This window comes from Engystomops pustulosus, chromosome 4 (assembly GCF_040894005.1).
Source record: "Engystomops pustulosus chromosome 4, aEngPut4.maternal, whole genome shotgun sequence".
In the NCBI taxonomy this organism is placed as follows: domain Eukaryota; kingdom Metazoa; phylum Chordata; class Amphibia; order Anura; family Leptodactylidae; genus Engystomops; species Engystomops pustulosus.
Genome location: NC_092414.1, coordinates 535,065 through 554,513, shown reverse-complemented (window position 1 = coordinate 554,513; position 19,449 = coordinate 535,065). Strand labels below are relative to the sequence as shown.

Here is a 19,449-nt window from a genome sequence, read left to right as displayed (position 1 = left end):
ATTGCAGTATGATATTCTGACAAGTATGCTGCTGCAGTTATACATTGCAGTATAATATTCTGACAAGTGCTGCTGCAGTTATACATTGCACTATAATATTCTGACAAGTATGCTGCTGCAGTTACACATTGCAGTATAATATTCTGACAAGTATGCTGCTGCAGTAATACATTGCACTATAATATTCTGACAAGTATGCTGCTGCAGTTATACATTGCAGTATAATATTCTGACAAGTATGCTGCTGCAGTAATACATTGCACTATAATATTCTGACAAGTATGCTGCTGCAGTTACACATTGCAGTATAATATTCTGACAGGTATGCTGCTGCAGTAATACATTGCACTATAATATTCTGACAAGTATGCTGCTGCAGTTATACATTGTAGTATAATATTCTGACAAGTATGCTGCTGCAGTTATACATTGCAGTATAATATTCTGACAAGTATGCTGCAGTTATACATTGCAGTATGATATTCTGACAAGTATGAGACTGCAGTTATACATTGCACTATAATATTCTGACAAGTATGCTGCTGCAGTTATACATTGCAGTATAATATTCTGACAAGTATGCTGCAGTTATACATTGCAGTATAATATTCTGACAAGTATGCTACTGCAGTTATACATTGCACTATAATATTCTGACAAGTATGCTGCTGCAGTTACACATTGCAGTGTAATATTCTGACAAGTATGCTGCTGCAGTTATACATTGCAGTATAATATTCTGACAAGTATGCTACTGCAGTTATACATTGCAGTATAATATTCTGACAAGTATGCTGCTGCAGTTACACATTGCAGTGTAATATTCTGACAAGTATGCTGCTGCAGTTATACATTGCAGTATAATATTCTGACAAGTATGCTACTGCAGTTATACATTGCAGTATAATATTCTGACAAGTATGCTGCTGCAGTTACACATTGCAGTGTAATATTCTGACAAGTATGCTGCTGCAGTTATACATTGCAGTATAATATTCTGACAAGTATGCTGCTGCAGTTACACATTGCAGTGTAATATTCTGACAAGTATGCTGCTGCAGTTATACATTGCAGTATAATATTCTGACAAGTATGCTGCTGCAGTTATACATTGCAGTATAATATTCTGACAAGTATGCTGCTGCAGTTATACATTGCAGTGTGATATTCTGACAAGTATGCTGCTGCAGTTATACATTGCGGTATAACATTCTGACAAGTATGCTGCTGCAGTTATACATTGCAGTATAATATTCTGACAAGTATGCTGCTGCAGTTATACATTGCACTATAATATTCTGACAAGTATGCTGCTGCAGTTATACATTGCAGTGTAATATTCTGACAAGTGTGCTGCTGCAGTTATACATTGCAGTGTAATATTCTGACAAGTATGCTGCTGTAGTTATACATTGCAGTATAATATTCTGACAAGTATGCTGCTGCAGTTATACATTGCAGTGTAATATTCTGACAAGTATGCTGCTGCAGTTATACATTGCAGTGTAATATTCTGACAAGTATGCTGCTGCGGTTATACATTGCAGTATAATATTCTGACAAGTATGCTGCTGCAGTTATACATTGCAGTGTAATATTCTGACAAGTATGCTGCTGCAGTTATACATTGCAGTATAATATTCTGACAAGAATGCTGCTGCAGTTATACATTGCAGTATAATATTCTGACAAGTATGCTGCTGCAGTTATACATTGCAGTATAATATTCTGACAAGTGCTGCTGCAGTTATACATTGCAGTATGATATTCTGACAAGTATGCTGCTGCAGTTATACATTGCAGTATAATATTCTGACAAGTGCTGCTGCAGTTATACATTGCACTATAATATTCTGACAAGTATGCTGCTGCAGTTATACATTGCAGTATAATATTCTGACAAGTATGCTGCTGCAGTTATACATTGCAGTATGATATTCTGACAAGTATGCTGCTGCAGTTATACATTGCAGTGTAATATTCTGACAAGTATGCTGCTGCAGTAATACATTGCACTATAATATTCTGACAAGTATGCTGCTGCAGTTATACATTGCAGTATAATATTCTGACAAGTATGCTGCTGCAGTTATACATTGCAGTATGATATTCTGACAAGTATGCTGCTGCAGTAATACATTGCACTATAATATTCTGACAAGTATGCTGCTGCAGTTACACATTGCAGTATAATATTCTGACAGGTATGCTGCTGCAGTAATACATTGCACTATAATATTCTGACAAGTATGCTGCTGCAGTTATACATTGTAGTATAATATTCTGACAAGTATGCTACTGCAGTTATACATTGCACTATAATATTCTGACAAGTATGCTGCTGCAGTTATACATTGCAGTATAATATTCTGACAAGTATGCTGCTGCAGTTATACATTGCAGTATAATATTCTGACAAGTATGCTACTGCAGTTATACATTGCAGTATAATATTCTGACAAGTATGCTGCTGCAGTTACACATTGCAGTGTAATATTCTGACAAGTATGCTGCTGCAGTTATACATTGCAGTATAATATTCTGACAAGTATGCTGCTGCAGTTACACATTGCAGTGTAATATTCTGACAAGTATGCTGCTGCAGTTATACATTGCAGTATAATATTCTGACAAGTATGCTGCTGCAGTTATACATTGCAGTATAATATTCTGACAAGTATGCTGCTGCAGTAATACATTGCACTATAATATTCTGACAAGTATGCTGCTGCAGTTATACATTGCAGTATAATATTCTGACAAGTATGCTGCTGCAGTTATACATTGCAGTATGATATTCTGACAAGTATGCTGCTGCAGTAATACATTGCACTATAATATTCTGACAAGTATGCTGCTGCAGTTACACATTGCAGTATAATATTCTGACAGGTATGCTGCTGCAGTAATACATTGCACTATAATATTCTGACAAGTATGCTGCTGCAGTTATACATTGTAGTATAATATTCTGACAAGTATGCTACTGCAGTTATACATTGCACTATAATATTCTGACAAGTATGCTGCTGCAGTTATACATTGCAGTATAATATTCTGACAAGTATGCTGCTGCGGTTATACATTGCAGTATAATATTCTGACAAGCATGCTGCTGCAGTTATACATTGCAGTATAATATTCTGACAAGTATGCTGCTGCAGTTATACATTGCAGTGTAATATTCTGACAAGTATGCTGCTGCAGTTATACATTGCAGTATAATATTCTGACAAGTATGCTGCTGCAGTTATACATTGCAGTGTAATATTCTGACAAGTATGCTGCTGCAGTTATACATTGCAGTATAATATTCTGACAAGTATGCTGCTGCAGTTATACATTGCAGTATAATATTCTGACAAGAATGCTGCTGCAGTTATACATTGCAGTATAATATTCTGACAAGTATGCTGCTGCAGTTATACATTGCAGTATGATATCCTGACAAGTATGCTGCTGCAGTTATACATTACAGTATAATATTCTGACAATATGATGCTGCAGTTATACATTGCAGTGTAATATTCTGACAAGTATGCTGCTGCAGTTATACATTGCAGTATAATATTCTGACAAGTGTGCTGCTGCAGTTATACATTGCAGTATAATATTCTGACAAGTATGCTGCTGCAGTTATACATTGCAGTATAATATTCTGACAAGTATGCTGCTGTAGTTATGCATTGCAGTATAATATTCTGACAAGTATGCCGCTGCAGTTATACATTGCAGTATAATATTCTGACAAGTATGCTGCTGCAGTTATACATTGCAGTATGATATCCTGACAAGTATGCTGCTGCAGTTATACATTGTAGTATAATATTCTGACAAGTATGCTGCTGCAGTTATACATTGCAGTATAATATTCTGACAAGTGTGCTGCTGCAGTTATACATTGCAGTATAATATTCTGACAAGTATGCTGCTGCAGTTATACATTGCAGTATAATATTCTGACAAGTATGCTGCTGTAGTTATGCATTGCAGTATAATATTCTGACAAGTATGCCGCTGCAGTTATACATTGCAGTATAATATTCTGACAAGTATGCTGCTGCAGTTATACATTGCAGTATGATATCCTGACAAGTATGCTGCTGCAGTTATACATTGCAGTATAATATTCTGACAAGTATGCTGCTGCAGTAATACATTGCACTATAATATTCTGACAAGTATGCCGCTGCAGTTATACATTGCAGTATAATATTCTGACAAGTATGCTGCTGCAGTTATACATTACAGTATAATATTCTGACAAGTATGCTGCTGCAGTTATACATTGCAGTATAATATTCTGACAAGTATGCTGCTGCAGTTATACATTGCAGTATAATATTCTGACAAGTATGCCGCTGCAGTTATACATTGCAGTATAATATTCTGACAAGTATGCTGCTGCAGTTATACCTTGCAGTATAATATTCTGACAAGTATGCTGCTGCAGTTACACATTGCAGTGTAATATTCTGACAAGTATGCTGCTGCAGTTATACATTGCAGTATAATATTCTGACAAGTATGCTGCTGCAGTTATACATTGCAGTATAATATTCTGACAAGTATGCTGCTGCAGTTATACATTGCAGTATAATATTCTGACAAGTATGCTGCAGCAGTTATACATTGCAGTGTAATATTCTGACAAGTATGCCGCTGCAGTTATACATTGCAGTATAATATTCTGACAAGTATGCTGCTGCAGTTATACCTTGCAGTATAATATTCTGACAAGTATGCTGCTGCAGTTACACATTGCAGTGTAATATTCTGACAAGTATGCTGCTGCAGTTATACATTGCAGTGTAATATTCTGACAAGTATGCTGCTGCAGTTATACATTGCAGTATAATATTCTGACAAGTATGCTGCAGTTATACATTGCAGTATGATATTCTGACAAGTATGCTGCTGCAGTTATACATTGCAGTATAATATTCTGACAAGTATGCTGCTGCAGTTATACATTGCAGTATAATATTCTGACAAGTATGCTGCTGCAGTTATACATTGCAGTATAATATTCTGACAAGTATGCTGCTGCAGTTATACATTGCAGTGTAATATTCTGACAAGTATGCTGCTGCAGTTATACATTGCAGTATAATATTCTGACAAGAATGCTGCTGCAGTTATACATTGCAGTATAATATTCTGACAAGTATGCTGCTGCAGTTATACATTGCAGTATAATATTCTGACAAGTATGCTGCTGCAGTTATACATTGCAGTATAATATTCTGACAAGTATGCTGCTGCAGTTATACATTGCAGTATAATATTCTGACAAGTATGCTGCTGCAGTTATACATTGCAGTATAATATTCTGACAAGTATGCTGCTGCAGTTATACATTGCAGTATGATATCCTGACAAGTATGCTGCTGCAGTTATACATTACAGTATAATATTCTGACAATATGATGCTGCAGTTATACATTGCAGTATAATATTCTGACAAGTATGCTGCTGCAGTTATACATTGTAGTATAATATTCTGACAAGTATGCTGCTGCAGTTATACATTGCAGTATGATATTCTGACAAGTATGCTGCTGCAGTTATACATTGCAGTATGATATCCTGACAAGTATGCTGCTGCAGTTATACATTACAGTATAATATTCTGACAAGTATGGTGCTGCAGTTATACATTGCAGTATAATATTCTGACAAGTATGCTGCTGCAGTTATACATTGCAGTATAATATTCTGACAATATGATGCTGCAGTTATACATTGCAGCATAATATTCTGACATGTATGCTGCTGCAGTTATACATTGCAGTATAATATTCTGACAAGTATGCTGCTGCAGTTATACATTGCAATATAATATTCCGACAAGTATGCTGCTGCCGTTATACATTGCAGTATAATATTCTGACAAGTATGCTGCTGCAGTTATACATTGCAATATAATATTCTGACAAGTATGCTGCTGCAGTTATACATTGCAGTATGATATTCCGACAAGTATGCTGCTGCAGTTATACATTGCAGTATAATATTCTGACAAATATGAGACTGCAGTTATAGATTGCAGTGTAATATTCTGACAAGTATGCTGCTGCAGTTATACATTGCAATATAATATTCCGACAAGTATGCTGCTGCAGTTATACATTGCAGTATAATATTCTGACAAGTATGCTGCTGCAGTTATACATTGCAGTATGATATTCTGACAAGTATGCTGCTGCAGTTATACATTGCAGTATAATATTCTGACAAGTATGTTGCTGCAGTTATACATTGCAGTATGATATTCTGACAAGTATGCTGCTGCAGTTATACATTGCAGTATAATATTCTGACATGTATGCTGCTGCAGTTATACATTGCAGTATAATATTCTGACAAGTATGCTGCTGCAGGTATACATTGCAGTGTAATATTCTGACAAGTATGCTGCTGCAGTTATACATTGCAGTGTGATATTCTGACAAGTATGCTGCTGCAGTTATACATTGCAGTATGATATTCTGACAAGTATGCTGCTGCAGTTATACATTGCAGTATAATATTCTGACAAGTATGCTGCTGCAGTTATACATTGCAGTATAATATTCTGACAAGTATGCTGCTGCAGTTATACATTGCAGTATAATATTCTGACAAGTATGCTGCTGCAGTTATACATTGTAGTATGATATTCTGACAAGTATGCTGCTGCAGTTATACATTGCAATATAATATTCCGACAAGTATGCTGCTGCAGTTATACATTGCAGTATAATATTCTGACAAGTATGCTGCTGCAGTTATACATTGCAGTGTAATATTCTGACAAGTATGCTGCTGCAGTTATACATTGCAGTGTAATATTCTGACAAGTATGCTGCTGCAGTTATACATTGCAGTATAATATTCTGACAAGTATGCTGCTGCAGTTATACATTGCAGTATAATATTCTGACAAGTATGCTGCTGCAGTTATACATTGCAGTATAATATTCTGACAAGTATGCTGCTGCAGTTATACATTGCAGTATAATATTCTGACAAGTATGCTGCTGCAGTTATACATTGCAATATAATATTCCGACAAGTATGCTGCTGCAGTTATACATTGCAGTATAATATTCTGACAAGTATGAGACTGCAGTTACACATTGCAGTATAATATTCTGACAAGAATGAGACTGCAGTTACACATTGCAGTATAATATTCTGACAAGAATGCTGCTGCAGTTATACATTGTAGTATAATATTCTGAGAAGTATGCTGCTGCAGTTATACATTGTAGTATAATATTCTGAGAAGTATGCTGCTGCAGTTATACATTGTAGTATAATATTCTGACAAGTATGCTGCTGCAGTTATACATTGCAGTATAATATTCTGACAAGTATGCTGCTGCAGTTATACATTGCAGTGTAATATTCTGACAAGTATGCTGCTGCAGTTATACATTGCAATATAATATTCCGACAAGTATGCTGCTGCAGTTACACATTGCAGTATAATATTCTGACAAGTATGCTGCTGCAGTTATACATTGTAGTATAATATTCTGAGAAGTATGCTGCTGCAGTTATACATTGCAGTATAATATTCTGACAAGTATGCTGCTTCAGTTATACATTGCAGTGTAATATTCTGACAAGTATGCCGCTGCAGTTATACATTGCAGTATAATATTCTGACAAGTATGCTGCTGCAGTTATACATTGCAGTGTAATATTCTGACAAGTATCCTGCTGCAGTTATACATTGCAGTATAATATTCTGACAAGTATGCTGCTGCAGTTATACATTGCAGTGTAATATTCTGACAAGTATGATGCTGCAGTTATACATTGCAGTATAATATTCTGACAAGTATGCCGCTGCAGTTATACATTGCAGTATAATATTCTGACAAGTATGCTGCTGCAGTTATACATTGCAGTATAATATTCTGACAAGTATGGTGCTGCAGTTACACATTGCAGTATGATATTCTGACAAGTATGCTGCTGCAGTTATACATTGCAGTATGATATTCTGACAAGTATGCTGCTGCAGTTATACATTGCAGTATAATATTCTGACAAGTATGCCGCTGCAGTTATACATTGCAGTGTAATATTCTGACAAGTATCCTGCTGCAGTTATACATTGCAGTATAATATTCTGACAAGTATGCTGCTGCAGTTATACATTGCAGTGTAATATTCTGACAAGTATGCTGCTGCAGTTATACATTGCAGCATAATATTCTGAGAAGTATGCCACAGTTATACATTGCAGTATAATATTCTGACAAGTATGCCGCTGCAGTTATACATTGCAGTGTAATATTCTGACAAGTATGCTGCTGCAGTTATACATTGCAGCATAATATTCTGAGAAGTATGCCACAGTTATACATTGCAGTATAATATTCTGACAAGTATGCCGCTGCAGTTATACATTGCAGTATAATATTCTGACAAGTATGCCGCTGCAGTTATACATTACAGTATAATATTCTGACAAGTATGCTGCTGCAGTTATACATTGCAGTATAATATTCTGACAAGTATGCTGCTGCAGTTATACATTGCAGTATAATATTCTGACAAGTATGCTGCTGCAGTTATACATTGCAGTATGATATTCTGACAAGTATGCTGCTGCAGTTATACATTGTAGTATAATATTCTGACAAGTATGCTGCTGCAGTTATACATTGCAGTATAATATTCTGACAAGTATGCTGCTGCAGTTATACATTGCAGTATGATATTCTGACAAGTATGCTGCTGCAGTTATACATTGCAGTATGATATTCTGACAAGTATGCTGCTGCAGTTATACATTGCAGTATAATATTCTGACAAGTATGCTGCTGCAGTTATACATTGTAGTATAATATTCTGACAAGGATGCTGTTACATATGCAGTTATACATTGCAGTATAATATTCTGACAAGGATGCTGTTACATATGCAGTTATACAATGTAGCTAGAGATGGGCAAATCAATTCTAATGAAGTGAATTAGTTTAGAATTTCAAGAAAACTTCGGTTCAGCACGAATCGAAAGTTTACGGTGATTTGAGGGAACAAATTTCTTTCCCCTCTATTATCAAAATGGTTGCGAGCACAATGGGGGCCATTTACTAAGGGCCCGAATCATGTTTTTACGTTGGGTTACACAAATTTTTCCGTTTTGCTCCGATTTTCCCTGAATTGCCCCGGGATTGTGGCGCACGCGATCGAATTGTGGCGTATCGGTGCCGTCATGCACGCGACGGAAATCGGGGGTGTGGCTGAAGGAAAACCCGTCAGATTCGGAGAAACCACTGTATTTTTTTTTTTAAAAATGTGTCACTTGACACGCACTTACCTGCACCCGGCCTGGCTTTGTGAACTTCAGTGCAGAAGTGACACCAGGTGGACAACAGGCGCACTGCCTTAGTGAGTCGCCGGAAGACCCGAATCCTGCACAGAGAACGTGCCGCTGGATCGAGACAGGAACACCCTCGATCACATGTGCAGACCTGTAAGCCAATCAGTGACCGGAAGGCTTATGTGATGTCACAGCCCTATAAAAACAGGCGGCCAAGGTGTCAGTTTTTGTGGTTTTTGACCTCATGCTGCTGCTGCCACCGCCACACTCTGTCATTGTGCCACTCTGTGGCCTACGATGTGGCTGCCAGCTCCAGAATTTGTCATTGTGCCACTCTGCAGCTACTCATGCTGCTGCCAACTGACCGCTGTCTCCCTGGAACACCCTGTGATTTCCATAATGCTGTTTTCACCCTCCATCGCTCTATGGCGTTGCCACTATGTTTGGTTTTCCCCTTCATTTCATCTGCCAGAAGGATGAAAAGCCTCAGGATTTAGCCAAAAGCAGAAGTGGATACAGAACACACAGGACATGCAAGTATCACATTTATTGCTCATCTCTGTTCTTGATCCACTCCTGTTTGATTTTGGCTTTAGCAATACTGATGGATTATTGACCGATTGAAAGCGGACACTAACGGATGAAATGAAAGGGCAAAATGATCAGTGACGTCAATGCAGAATTACTGCAGACATCCTCTGTACTCATTAGGGGGGTTTCTACATTTATCATGTAACAGAACAATGTCAAGGGTGGTCCCGCGACCCATATCACGGGTTGCGGGCTCACCTGTGCTCCTCTGCCCCCACCAGTGCAGAGCACCTTACCCATCCCTGACTCCTAAGGCGTGGATGCGCCGGCTTCTCTAAATTTAAAGGGCCAACGCGCCATTAATTGGGGCTGGTCAATTTCACAAATTCTATTTAAGCCTGCCTCTTCCTGCAAACCCTGCCGGATCTTTGTGCTTCACCGCCTTAGAAAAAGCTCCCTAGCGATTATCCTGTGTTCCTGTGTCTCCTGCTTTCCTGTATCTCCGGCGTTACTGCTCCTGTGTTTTCCTGCTCCTGAGTTCCTGTGTCCTATGTTCCCGTTCCCATCTGCTTCTTGACGTTGCATCTCTGCCACCTGCCCTGACCTTGCACATGACCTGACCTTGAGACTGTCTCCTGCTAAGGTACCTCAGCCTCACCTGCCACCTCGGGCTAGTTGCACCTGTTGAACGACCTGGTGGTATCCTGCCGCAGCAATTCCAACCCGCTTTGTGGCGGGCTCTGGTGAAAACCTGGTGCCACTTAGACTCCGGTCCAGGTGTTGGCTAGTACCACCTCCCGCGGTGATCCAGTGGATTCACGCATCCCGAATCCTGATAAACAGGTTCTGTCGTAATCTATGGAATCATCTGATGTCAGTGTAAAAAGAGTGCACTCTGGGATGTTATAGTGGGATCTTGGCCCTCAGCTCTGTCCTTTCGAGCTGGCACAGACGTTACCTTGTCAGGCTGTGTTCCCGCTTCGCTTATTTGGGAAGTTGGCCTCTGTAAGTGCACACGGAAGTGAAGAGTGACGACTCTAAGAGCAGCGGCTGTCATGTGTGTGTCATACTAAAACACAGCATTATTTGTAGACCAAAAAACGCTCCCTATGCATATTTAAGCATGGCACAACATTCTACAACACCCTACAGGCTCTCTGCAGCCAGGAAATACGTGATTCATCATGATTCGATTCGGGTCGAAACTAATTTTGATAGAAAATTGGGCGAACTCGGCGAATCGAATTTGTGATAATCTCTAGTGTTGAGGGAATACAAGAGAACAAATAGGAAAGTGGTGAGTGACTACAAGAGAACAGACAAACTTCACAGAATCTCTCACCACAGACAAAGTAACTAGAAAGTAAAGATATTTTAACAGAACAAAGCCAGGGTGAAGCTGCAGATACAGCAATACCTAGCAAATACTGAATGATAGAACCAGCCTTATATCCTGATAAGATAATATAAATGACCATAGCTGAGACATAAAAACCCCAGCAGGTAATGCAGAAACACTAACAAGGCCACATAGCCCAGCACAAATCCTGACAGTATCCCCTCTTCTCCTCCACCCGTAACCCCTTTTTAATGTGCCCTATAGAAGCCCACTCTGTGCGCAATAAACTAGAATCTCTTCCTTTCTAAGTCCTTTAACCTGCTGGCCATCAGTGAAACCAGCAGGATGGATCTGGCAGGATGACTCTGCCTCCCTTGCGGCTTTGTCTTATGGCGGTTTACACTTTTCTCACTGTTCCAGACCTGAGAATAGGCAGGGAGGAGGGGAAGGCACTTTCCAGGTCATTCCTCCTGTTCCCTCTCTCACTTTCCCATCTTTTGAGGCCCACATCCTGAGACTTTTCCGCCCAGTCTCTCGTCATGTGGCTATAGTATACCGTCCTCCTGGCTCACCCTATCAGTTCCTTGACCACTTTGCCTCTTGGCTCCCGCACTTTCTATCCTGTAAGATGATGGGAGACTTTACCATCCCTCTTAACACTCCCATTTCCCCTCCGGCCTCTCAGGTCTTAGCGCTAACTACTTCTCTAGGTCTCTCACAACTCTGCAATTCCCCTTTCTTTTACTTTCAATAATCCAACACCTTCTCAGAATCCGTCCACCCATCGCTCATACCGGAACCCACGTGCAATAGATACTCACCAAAACACCTTACAGTCTGCACTGTCCCCCATCCATCACCTGTCCTCCCCTACTAACCACTATAATCACAGCGTCAGCGTCACGCCTTTACATCCTCCTACCACCCCTCCCATGGCCTTCCTGAGCCCCGTGTCACTGGTCATAGGATGTCACTGTCTCCCATCGTCATCCTACTCCTCATCCTGCTTTTCTTTATTATCATTCTCTTTGTGATTATCCCCATCAACTTTCTCTTGATCACCCACTGTCACCTCCTCTTTATAATTATTTTCCTCTTCCTGTTGGAGTGGGGTACTGTGGACCCACTAGAAGTTCTTATACAATGGGTCCCTCATCCTCTTCCTCCATTTTATTGCCATCATCATCTTCATCACAATACTCGTCCTCATCTTTCTCCTATCTTCTTCCTCCTCTTCATCCTCCTCCTCATTCTTCTCTTTTCCTCCTCCACAGATCTTCTTCTTCGCTCTCTGCTTCTCTTACTTCACCAAGGCATTCTCAGGCAGTTACATGAAGAGCTCCATCACGCAGATTGAGCGACGCTTTGACCTTTCCTCTTCTACGGTTGGGTTTGTGGACGCAAGCTTTGAATATGGTGAATATGACTTCCTCTCATTATGTTTGTGGTTTTTTTCAAATTAATTTTTAACCCTATGTTCTGCACACAGGAAACCTTCTGGTCATCGTCTTTGTCAGTTACTTTGGGGCGAAGCTTCACAGACCGCGGATTATCGCCGCCGGCTGCTTTGTGATGGCGTTAGGCAGTTTCCTTTCAGCCATGCCGCACTTCTTCATGGGGCCGTATGTACCGCGCCATCGCACAGCGTAATATTCTGACCACGTCCCCAGTGTGGTCCTCACCCCATGATTGTCTATTCACAGTTATAAATATGAAACAGTGAGGTCACATGTAGCTCCGCTCAACAATCTAACAGGCTCCGCCGACAGCATCTCTCCATGTCTGGCCAACAGGACACTGACCGAGGACATCAGACCGGGTAAGAAAATGGAGCAAGGGAAAACTAACATCACCAGCAGATTGTGTAGTGAATAGCGACAGCTACATGAGTCTGTTGTGTTTTTAGCAGAGTGCGTAAAGGAGACAAGCTCACACATGTGGGTTTACGTCATGGTCGGGAATATGCTACGAGGAATCGGAGAGACGCCCATTATTCCTCTTGGGGTCTCCTACATCGATGACTTTTCTGACCCAGGGAATACTCCCCTCTACATAGGTAATGATGATGTTATAGATCAGTAGATATCAGGAGTGGGAAGAGCCCAGGGTTGGACATTCCTACTTCTCAATCATAGGACCTCCCCCGAGGAGCTGGTGTTATGTAGGAGGTTCCTAATGAGACGGTTATTGGGTTTTGTGCTGCTCTCCATCCCCTCATAATTAGGCTTTACCCCTCTGTTCTCTTCTCCCCAGCTTGTCTGCACACTGTGGCGATGTTTGGACCAATAATTGGCTTTATGCTCAGTTCATATTTCGCAAAACTTTATGTGGATATTGGATTTGTGAATTTGGGTAAGTAAATTAATGTCACAAGGCGAGGATGTCATATACAATCCTCAGGGGAGGGAGAGGCTTCTGGACATCCCACTGCCTTACCCATCATTCTCCAGTCCCATGACCTCCATGTCTCTCTCCTGTAGACACTGTGACTATTACACCACAAGACACCCGTTGGGTGGGCGCCTGGTGGCTCGGATTTTTGGTGTCTGGAGCACTTGCATTGGTTTCGGGGATCCCATTCTGCTTTCTGCCTAAGAGTATTGAGGGGGAGGAGACTCAGCCATCCCCCGAGGAACAGAAGCTGGAGACATCACAGGAGAAGCACCACAACAAAGCTTCAGTGAAAGGTGAGATTATCCTGTGAATCTATTTTCTAATATAACAACAATGACAACAAAAATATGAAATAATAGAAACACAATGATTTCCCCCTCCATATTATATACATTGGGTCACATTTACACAGTCTGCACCAGATTTCTGTCTGACTTTGCCCTGAAAAGACCGTGCACTGCGTCAGTGTTTGTGTTGTGGCTGCTCTGTGCCCGATGTGCCACAATATTCGGCACATAGAGGGGCGCCTCCTGTTGGACCGTGCACCATGTTTATTACTGGGACTCAACAGAATTGTGTCAAATGATTTATGTTAAAGGGGCACCAAAAAAAATGGTGACACTTGCCGAGTAGAGCAGGGGGCGCCAGATCAATGAAGAACCTCATCAGTTTTGGTGAATCTTCCCTACTCTGCACATTTCACAGGCAAACTGATGAAGACGAGGAGGATGCTAAATCCCCCTCCAACCGTGACACCAGCATAACTTCTGGCAGGAGCTGCCACTGCTGGGGAGACAACAGGACCAGATTTCACAGAAGTTCCCCCACCCAAAGCCAACCCCTCACTAACAGCAACACATCCCAACACAGCAGAACCTCCCGCCAAAACATCCACACTAGCCACAGCGATACCTCTGGTCACCTCAGCTTCTCCACTCACAGCCCCCCCATACTCAACAGCTTCTCCACTCACAGCCCCCCCCCCATACTCAACAGCTTTTCCACTCAAAGCCCCCCCATACTCAACAGCTTCTCCACTCACAGCCCCCCCATATTCAACAGCTTCTCCAATCACAGCCCCCCCATACTCAACAGCTTCTCCACTCACAGCTCCCTCCCCATACTCAACAGCTTCTCCACTCTCAGCCCCCCCATACTCAACAGCTTCTCCACTCACAGCCCCCCCATACTCAACAGCTTATCCACTCACAGCCCCCCCATACTCAACAGCTTCCCCACTCACAGCCCCCCATACTCAACAGCTTCTCCAATCACAGCCCCCCCATATTCAACAGCTTCTCCAATCACAGCCCCCCCATACTCAACAGCTTCTCCACTCACAGCCCCCCCATACTCAACAGCTTCTCCACTCACAGCCCCCCATACTCAACAGCTTTTCCACTCAAAGCCCCCCCATACTCAACAGCTTCTCCAATCACAGCCCCCCCATATTCAACAGCTTCTCCAATCACAGCCCCCCCATACTCAACAGCTTCTCCACTCACAGCTCCCTCCCCATACTCAACAGCTTCTCCACTCTCAGCCCCCCCATACTCAACAGCTTCTCCACTCACAGCCCCCCCATACTCAACAGCTTCTCCACTCACAGCCCCCCCATACTCAAGAGCTTCCCCACTCACAGCCCCCCATACTCAACAGCTTTTCAACTCACAGCCCCCCCCTACTCAACAGCTTCTCCACTCTCAATCCCCCTCCACTCAACAGTTTCTCCACTCACAGCCCCCCCATACTCAACAGCTTCTCCACTCTCAGCACCCCCATACTCAACAGCTTCTCCACTCACAGCCCCCCCCCAGAGTCAACAGCTTCCCCACTCACAGCCCCCTCCCCATACTCAACAGCTTCTTCACTCTCAGCCCCCCATACTCAACAGATTCCCCACTCACAGCCCCCCCTAACTCAACAGCTTCTCCACTCTCAGCACCCCCATACTCAACAGCTTCTCCACTCACAGCTCCCCCCCCCATACTCAACAGTTTCTCCACTCACAGCACCCCCACACTCAACAGTTTCTCCACTCACAGCCCCCCCCAATACTCATCAGCTTCTGCACTCACAGACCCCCCCCATACTCAACAGCTTCTCCACTCTCAGCCCCCCCATACTCAACAGCTTCTCCACTCACAGCCCCCTCCCCATACTCAACAGCTTCTCCACTCACAGCTCCCCCCCCATACTCAACAGCTTCTCCACTCTCAGCACCCCCATACTCAACAGCTTCTCCACTTACAGCTCCCTCCCCATGCTCAACTGCTTCTTCACTCTAAGCCCCCCATACTCAACAGATTCCCCACTCACAGCCCCCCCATACTCAACAGCTTCTCCACTCACAGCCCCCCCCATACTCAAGAGCTTCCCCACTCACAGCCCCCCATACTCAACAGCTTTTCAACTCACAGCCCCCCCCTACTCAACAGCTTCTCCACTCTCAATCCCCCTCCACTCAACAGTTTCTCCACTCACAGCCCCCCCATACTCAACAGCTTCTCCACTCTCAGCACCCCCATACTCAACAGCTTCTCCACTCACAGCCCCCCCCCAGAGTCAACAGCTTCCCCACTCACAGCCCCCTCCCCATACTCAACAGCTTCTTCACTCTCAGCCCCCCATACTCAACAGATTCCCCACTCACAGCCCCCCCTAACTCAACAGCTTCTCCACTCTCAGCACCCCCATACTCAACAGCTTCTCCACTCACAGCTCCCCCCCCATACTCAACAGTTTCTCCACTCACAGCACCCCCACACTCAACAGTTTCTCCACTCACAGCCCCCCCCCAATACTCATCAGCTTCTGCACTCACAGACCCCCCCCATACTCAACAGCTTCTCCACTCACAGCTCCCCCCCCCATACTCAACAGCTTCTCCACTCTCAGCACCCCCATACTCAACAGCTTCTCCACTTACAGCTCCCTCCCCATGCTCAACTGCTTCTTCACTCTAAGCCCCCCATACTCAACAGTTTCTCCACCCACAGCACCCCCACACTCAACAGTTTCTCCACTCACAGTTCCCTCCCCATACTCAACAGCTTCTCCACTCACAGCCCCCCCCCAATACTCAACAGCTTCTGCACTCACAGCCCCCCCTCCCCATACTCAACAGATTCCCCACTCACAGCCCCCCCTCCCCATACTCAACAGTTTCTCCACTCACAGTTCCCTCCCCATACTCAACAGCTTCTCCACTCACAGCCCCCCCCCAATACTCAACAGCTTCTGCACTCACAGCCCCCCCTCCCCATACTCAACAGCTTCTCCACTCACAGCAACAACATCACCTGCGTTTTCTTCCTCTGATAATATCCAAGCTGGAAAAGCTTTTTGAGTCTGGTCGGCAAATGTCCTCCAGACAGAAAACAAAGACACATAGAAAATAATCACAGAGCGCAGTGCTCTTATAGTATTGTAAGACAATTAGCAATTAGCAGTAGGTGGGACTCTCACCTTGCTGTGTGTTTTAACAATGTGGATGGCAGCCGACGTCCTCCTATCAGCGAATCCCTTCCAGATGCGGGATAGAAGGTCGCAGGACACTAGTGACCCCACAGAAGGGAAAGGAGATTCCCGGCTCTCGGCAAGGCAAAGCAATACCCAAATAGTTGATTTATTGATAAAAAAAAACTGCAACACGTTTCACCTCAGCAACTGGGCCTTCATCAGGCATTGGAGCCGAAATGCATAGATGTTTTTTATGAATAAATCATCTATTTGAGTTCTGCCTTTGCTTCTCAAGGATGTCTTTGAGCGTCGGGAATCTCCTTTATTAGTTTCCTTATAATAATGAGACTACAGTTTTTGCATGACTAATGCCCCAACCAAAACATCACTCAGGGTGCGTTCACATGATGCGTTGCGTCATGTTTTTTGACACATTCCAGAGGCTTCAGCCCTGAACACATTCTAAAGTAACACTGCGGTTTAGCAAATTCAATAGAAATGCAATGTGACCTCAGCGTGTGATCCATGTTGGAATGCGTAAAAAAACGCAGTGCATTGTGTGAACGCGCCCTTACACTTGCTGGTCCAACAATAGCCATGGACTGCAGGACAGCCTCAGCATCTCTGGGCATAGCACCCTCCACAGGACCAATGCCACCCTCAGGGGTACTCCGGGCCTGCAGGGACTGTCTACAGGTGACTGCAACCCCAGATCTGTTATTGCACTCTGCTTCTTTAGTTGACATTGAGAATCAGAACCGCCACCAGCACCAGGATCCCCCCAGGCCACAGTCCCAGTGGAGCACCCCCCACTCGCTGGAAATGCTTTCCTTGCTCCATCTCCACTACTTCAAGAAGGAGACCTGCGCCTCGCCACCTGGCTCTGTAATCTCACTGTTCCTTTGTGCAGGGTCCACTGCAGACCTCGGGCAGGACTTGTACAGTGAGCTGACCCGGCGGCCTCAGGGGCACTAACAGCAGGTATCTTACCGCTTCTTGCTACTTTGGCCTAGTCTTCTCCAAAAGAAAAGTTCTCCATGTGCACTGGGCACTCGAGCAGCCGGATCTGTGCCAAGAGCGCCCCTGCTAATCTTCCTGCAGGCCACCAGGTGTGTCCTGCTGCTCGTCATCATCATCCTCCTCCTCCACCTGGCTCGCAGGCTGCAACCCCATCAGCCTTTGCTCTCGTTATCAGCCTTTGATTCCTCGTCCAGCCATGTCTCTTAAGCTTCATCATTTACCAATTGTTCCATAAAAGGACCACTTTTTTCTCTAATGACATTTCTCCGCTGCTCCAGCTGCTTGTTTCCGCCCTTTATTCCTTGTATTTCAGCCAGGACATCCACCCTTTGTCTCTTTTGGACCCCACCAGCCCTGGCACAGGTGGATTGCAGTTCCTGATGGTTTTTTTAGCTTCTTTGTACTCATGGACGTGGCTTATGAGTTGGGGGTTGTGTGAGTGTTCAGGGGCTCCCATGGCCTTAGCAGAGCCTAGCTTTTCCCTGCAGGGCTAGCCTCACCTTTGAGAGCACTCTACTGGAAGGACCACTCTCAGCCTGTTTCACTTGACCTATATTTACGCCTAAAGTGTTTCGGCTTCACCGAGATTACACGGTGGGGGAGAGCAACATCTCACCCCTGAGTCCTCCACTGCACTGGCTACCAGTTACTCTTGCCCCCCTTTGGCCTAGTCCGGGTGCTGGTCCTGGTGCCTGAAAACCCACCCCGTCCCTGGCTTCCAGTGTTACTGTCCTTTCCCGAGGTGTTACCACTGCCTGCTGGTCTATCTGGTAACTCCTGCCGGCCTGGCCCGGGAAGCAGGAGCCTGGGACTTACCTGAAAAACCGTTCCCTCCCTGGGTGAGGCGCTAGCGGGCCTCATGTGGAGATGGATCTTGCTTGGAGAACAGAGCAGCCGGTCATTACCCTGGACCTGCAGCTGGAGATACAATGGAGGAGCAACCCAATGGAAGATGATCCTCTCAGAGTCCTCATCTCTGTGTCTGTACTGATACACTATCTTAACATATGGAGGGCAAGGGGAGATGGGTGAGAAATAACGAGAATATTGTATGAAAGGGGCGTGGCTATCCTGATGACTCTCCCCTTCCCCGCAGGCTTCTTCCTCGCCCTGAAGTCTCTGGCCGGTAATCGCCTCTACGTTATATTGATGATCACCAACCTCCTGCAGATGAACGGCATTGTGGGATTCGTAACTTACAAACCCAAGTACATGGAGCAGCAGTACGGCCAGACCGTCGCCAGGTCCAACTTCCTCACTGGTGAGTGGTCAATGCAGGTCACATGACCGTTAGGATTGGCTAATAATCATAATAACAAATATATATGTACAGTATATAGCGGCATCTTATTCGTTTTACAACTAGACAGTGACCTCC

General features: G+C 43.6%; 1 protein-coding gene across 1 annotated transcript in view; it reads left to right on the top strand.

Annotated features, from left to right (window-relative positions):
* LOC140125882 (solute carrier organic anion transporter family member 1C1-like) overlaps positions 1–19,449 on the top strand; it is a 66,037-nt gene that overhangs the window by 27,398 nt on the left and 19,190 nt on the right. The window contains exons 3-9 of the mRNA XM_072144763.1: positions 12,470–12,611; positions 12,685–12,817; positions 12,899–13,014; positions 13,102–13,251; positions 13,449–13,547; positions 13,676–13,882; positions 19,168–19,332. Of these exons, the coding sequence (XP_072000864.1) occupies positions 12,470–12,611; positions 12,685–12,817; positions 12,899–13,014; positions 13,102–13,251; positions 13,449–13,547; positions 13,676–13,882; positions 19,168–19,332 (1,012 nt within the window). The remainder of the gene's footprint in view (positions 1–12,469; positions 12,612–12,684; positions 12,818–12,898; positions 13,015–13,101; positions 13,252–13,448; positions 13,548–13,675; positions 13,883–19,167; positions 19,333–19,449) is intronic.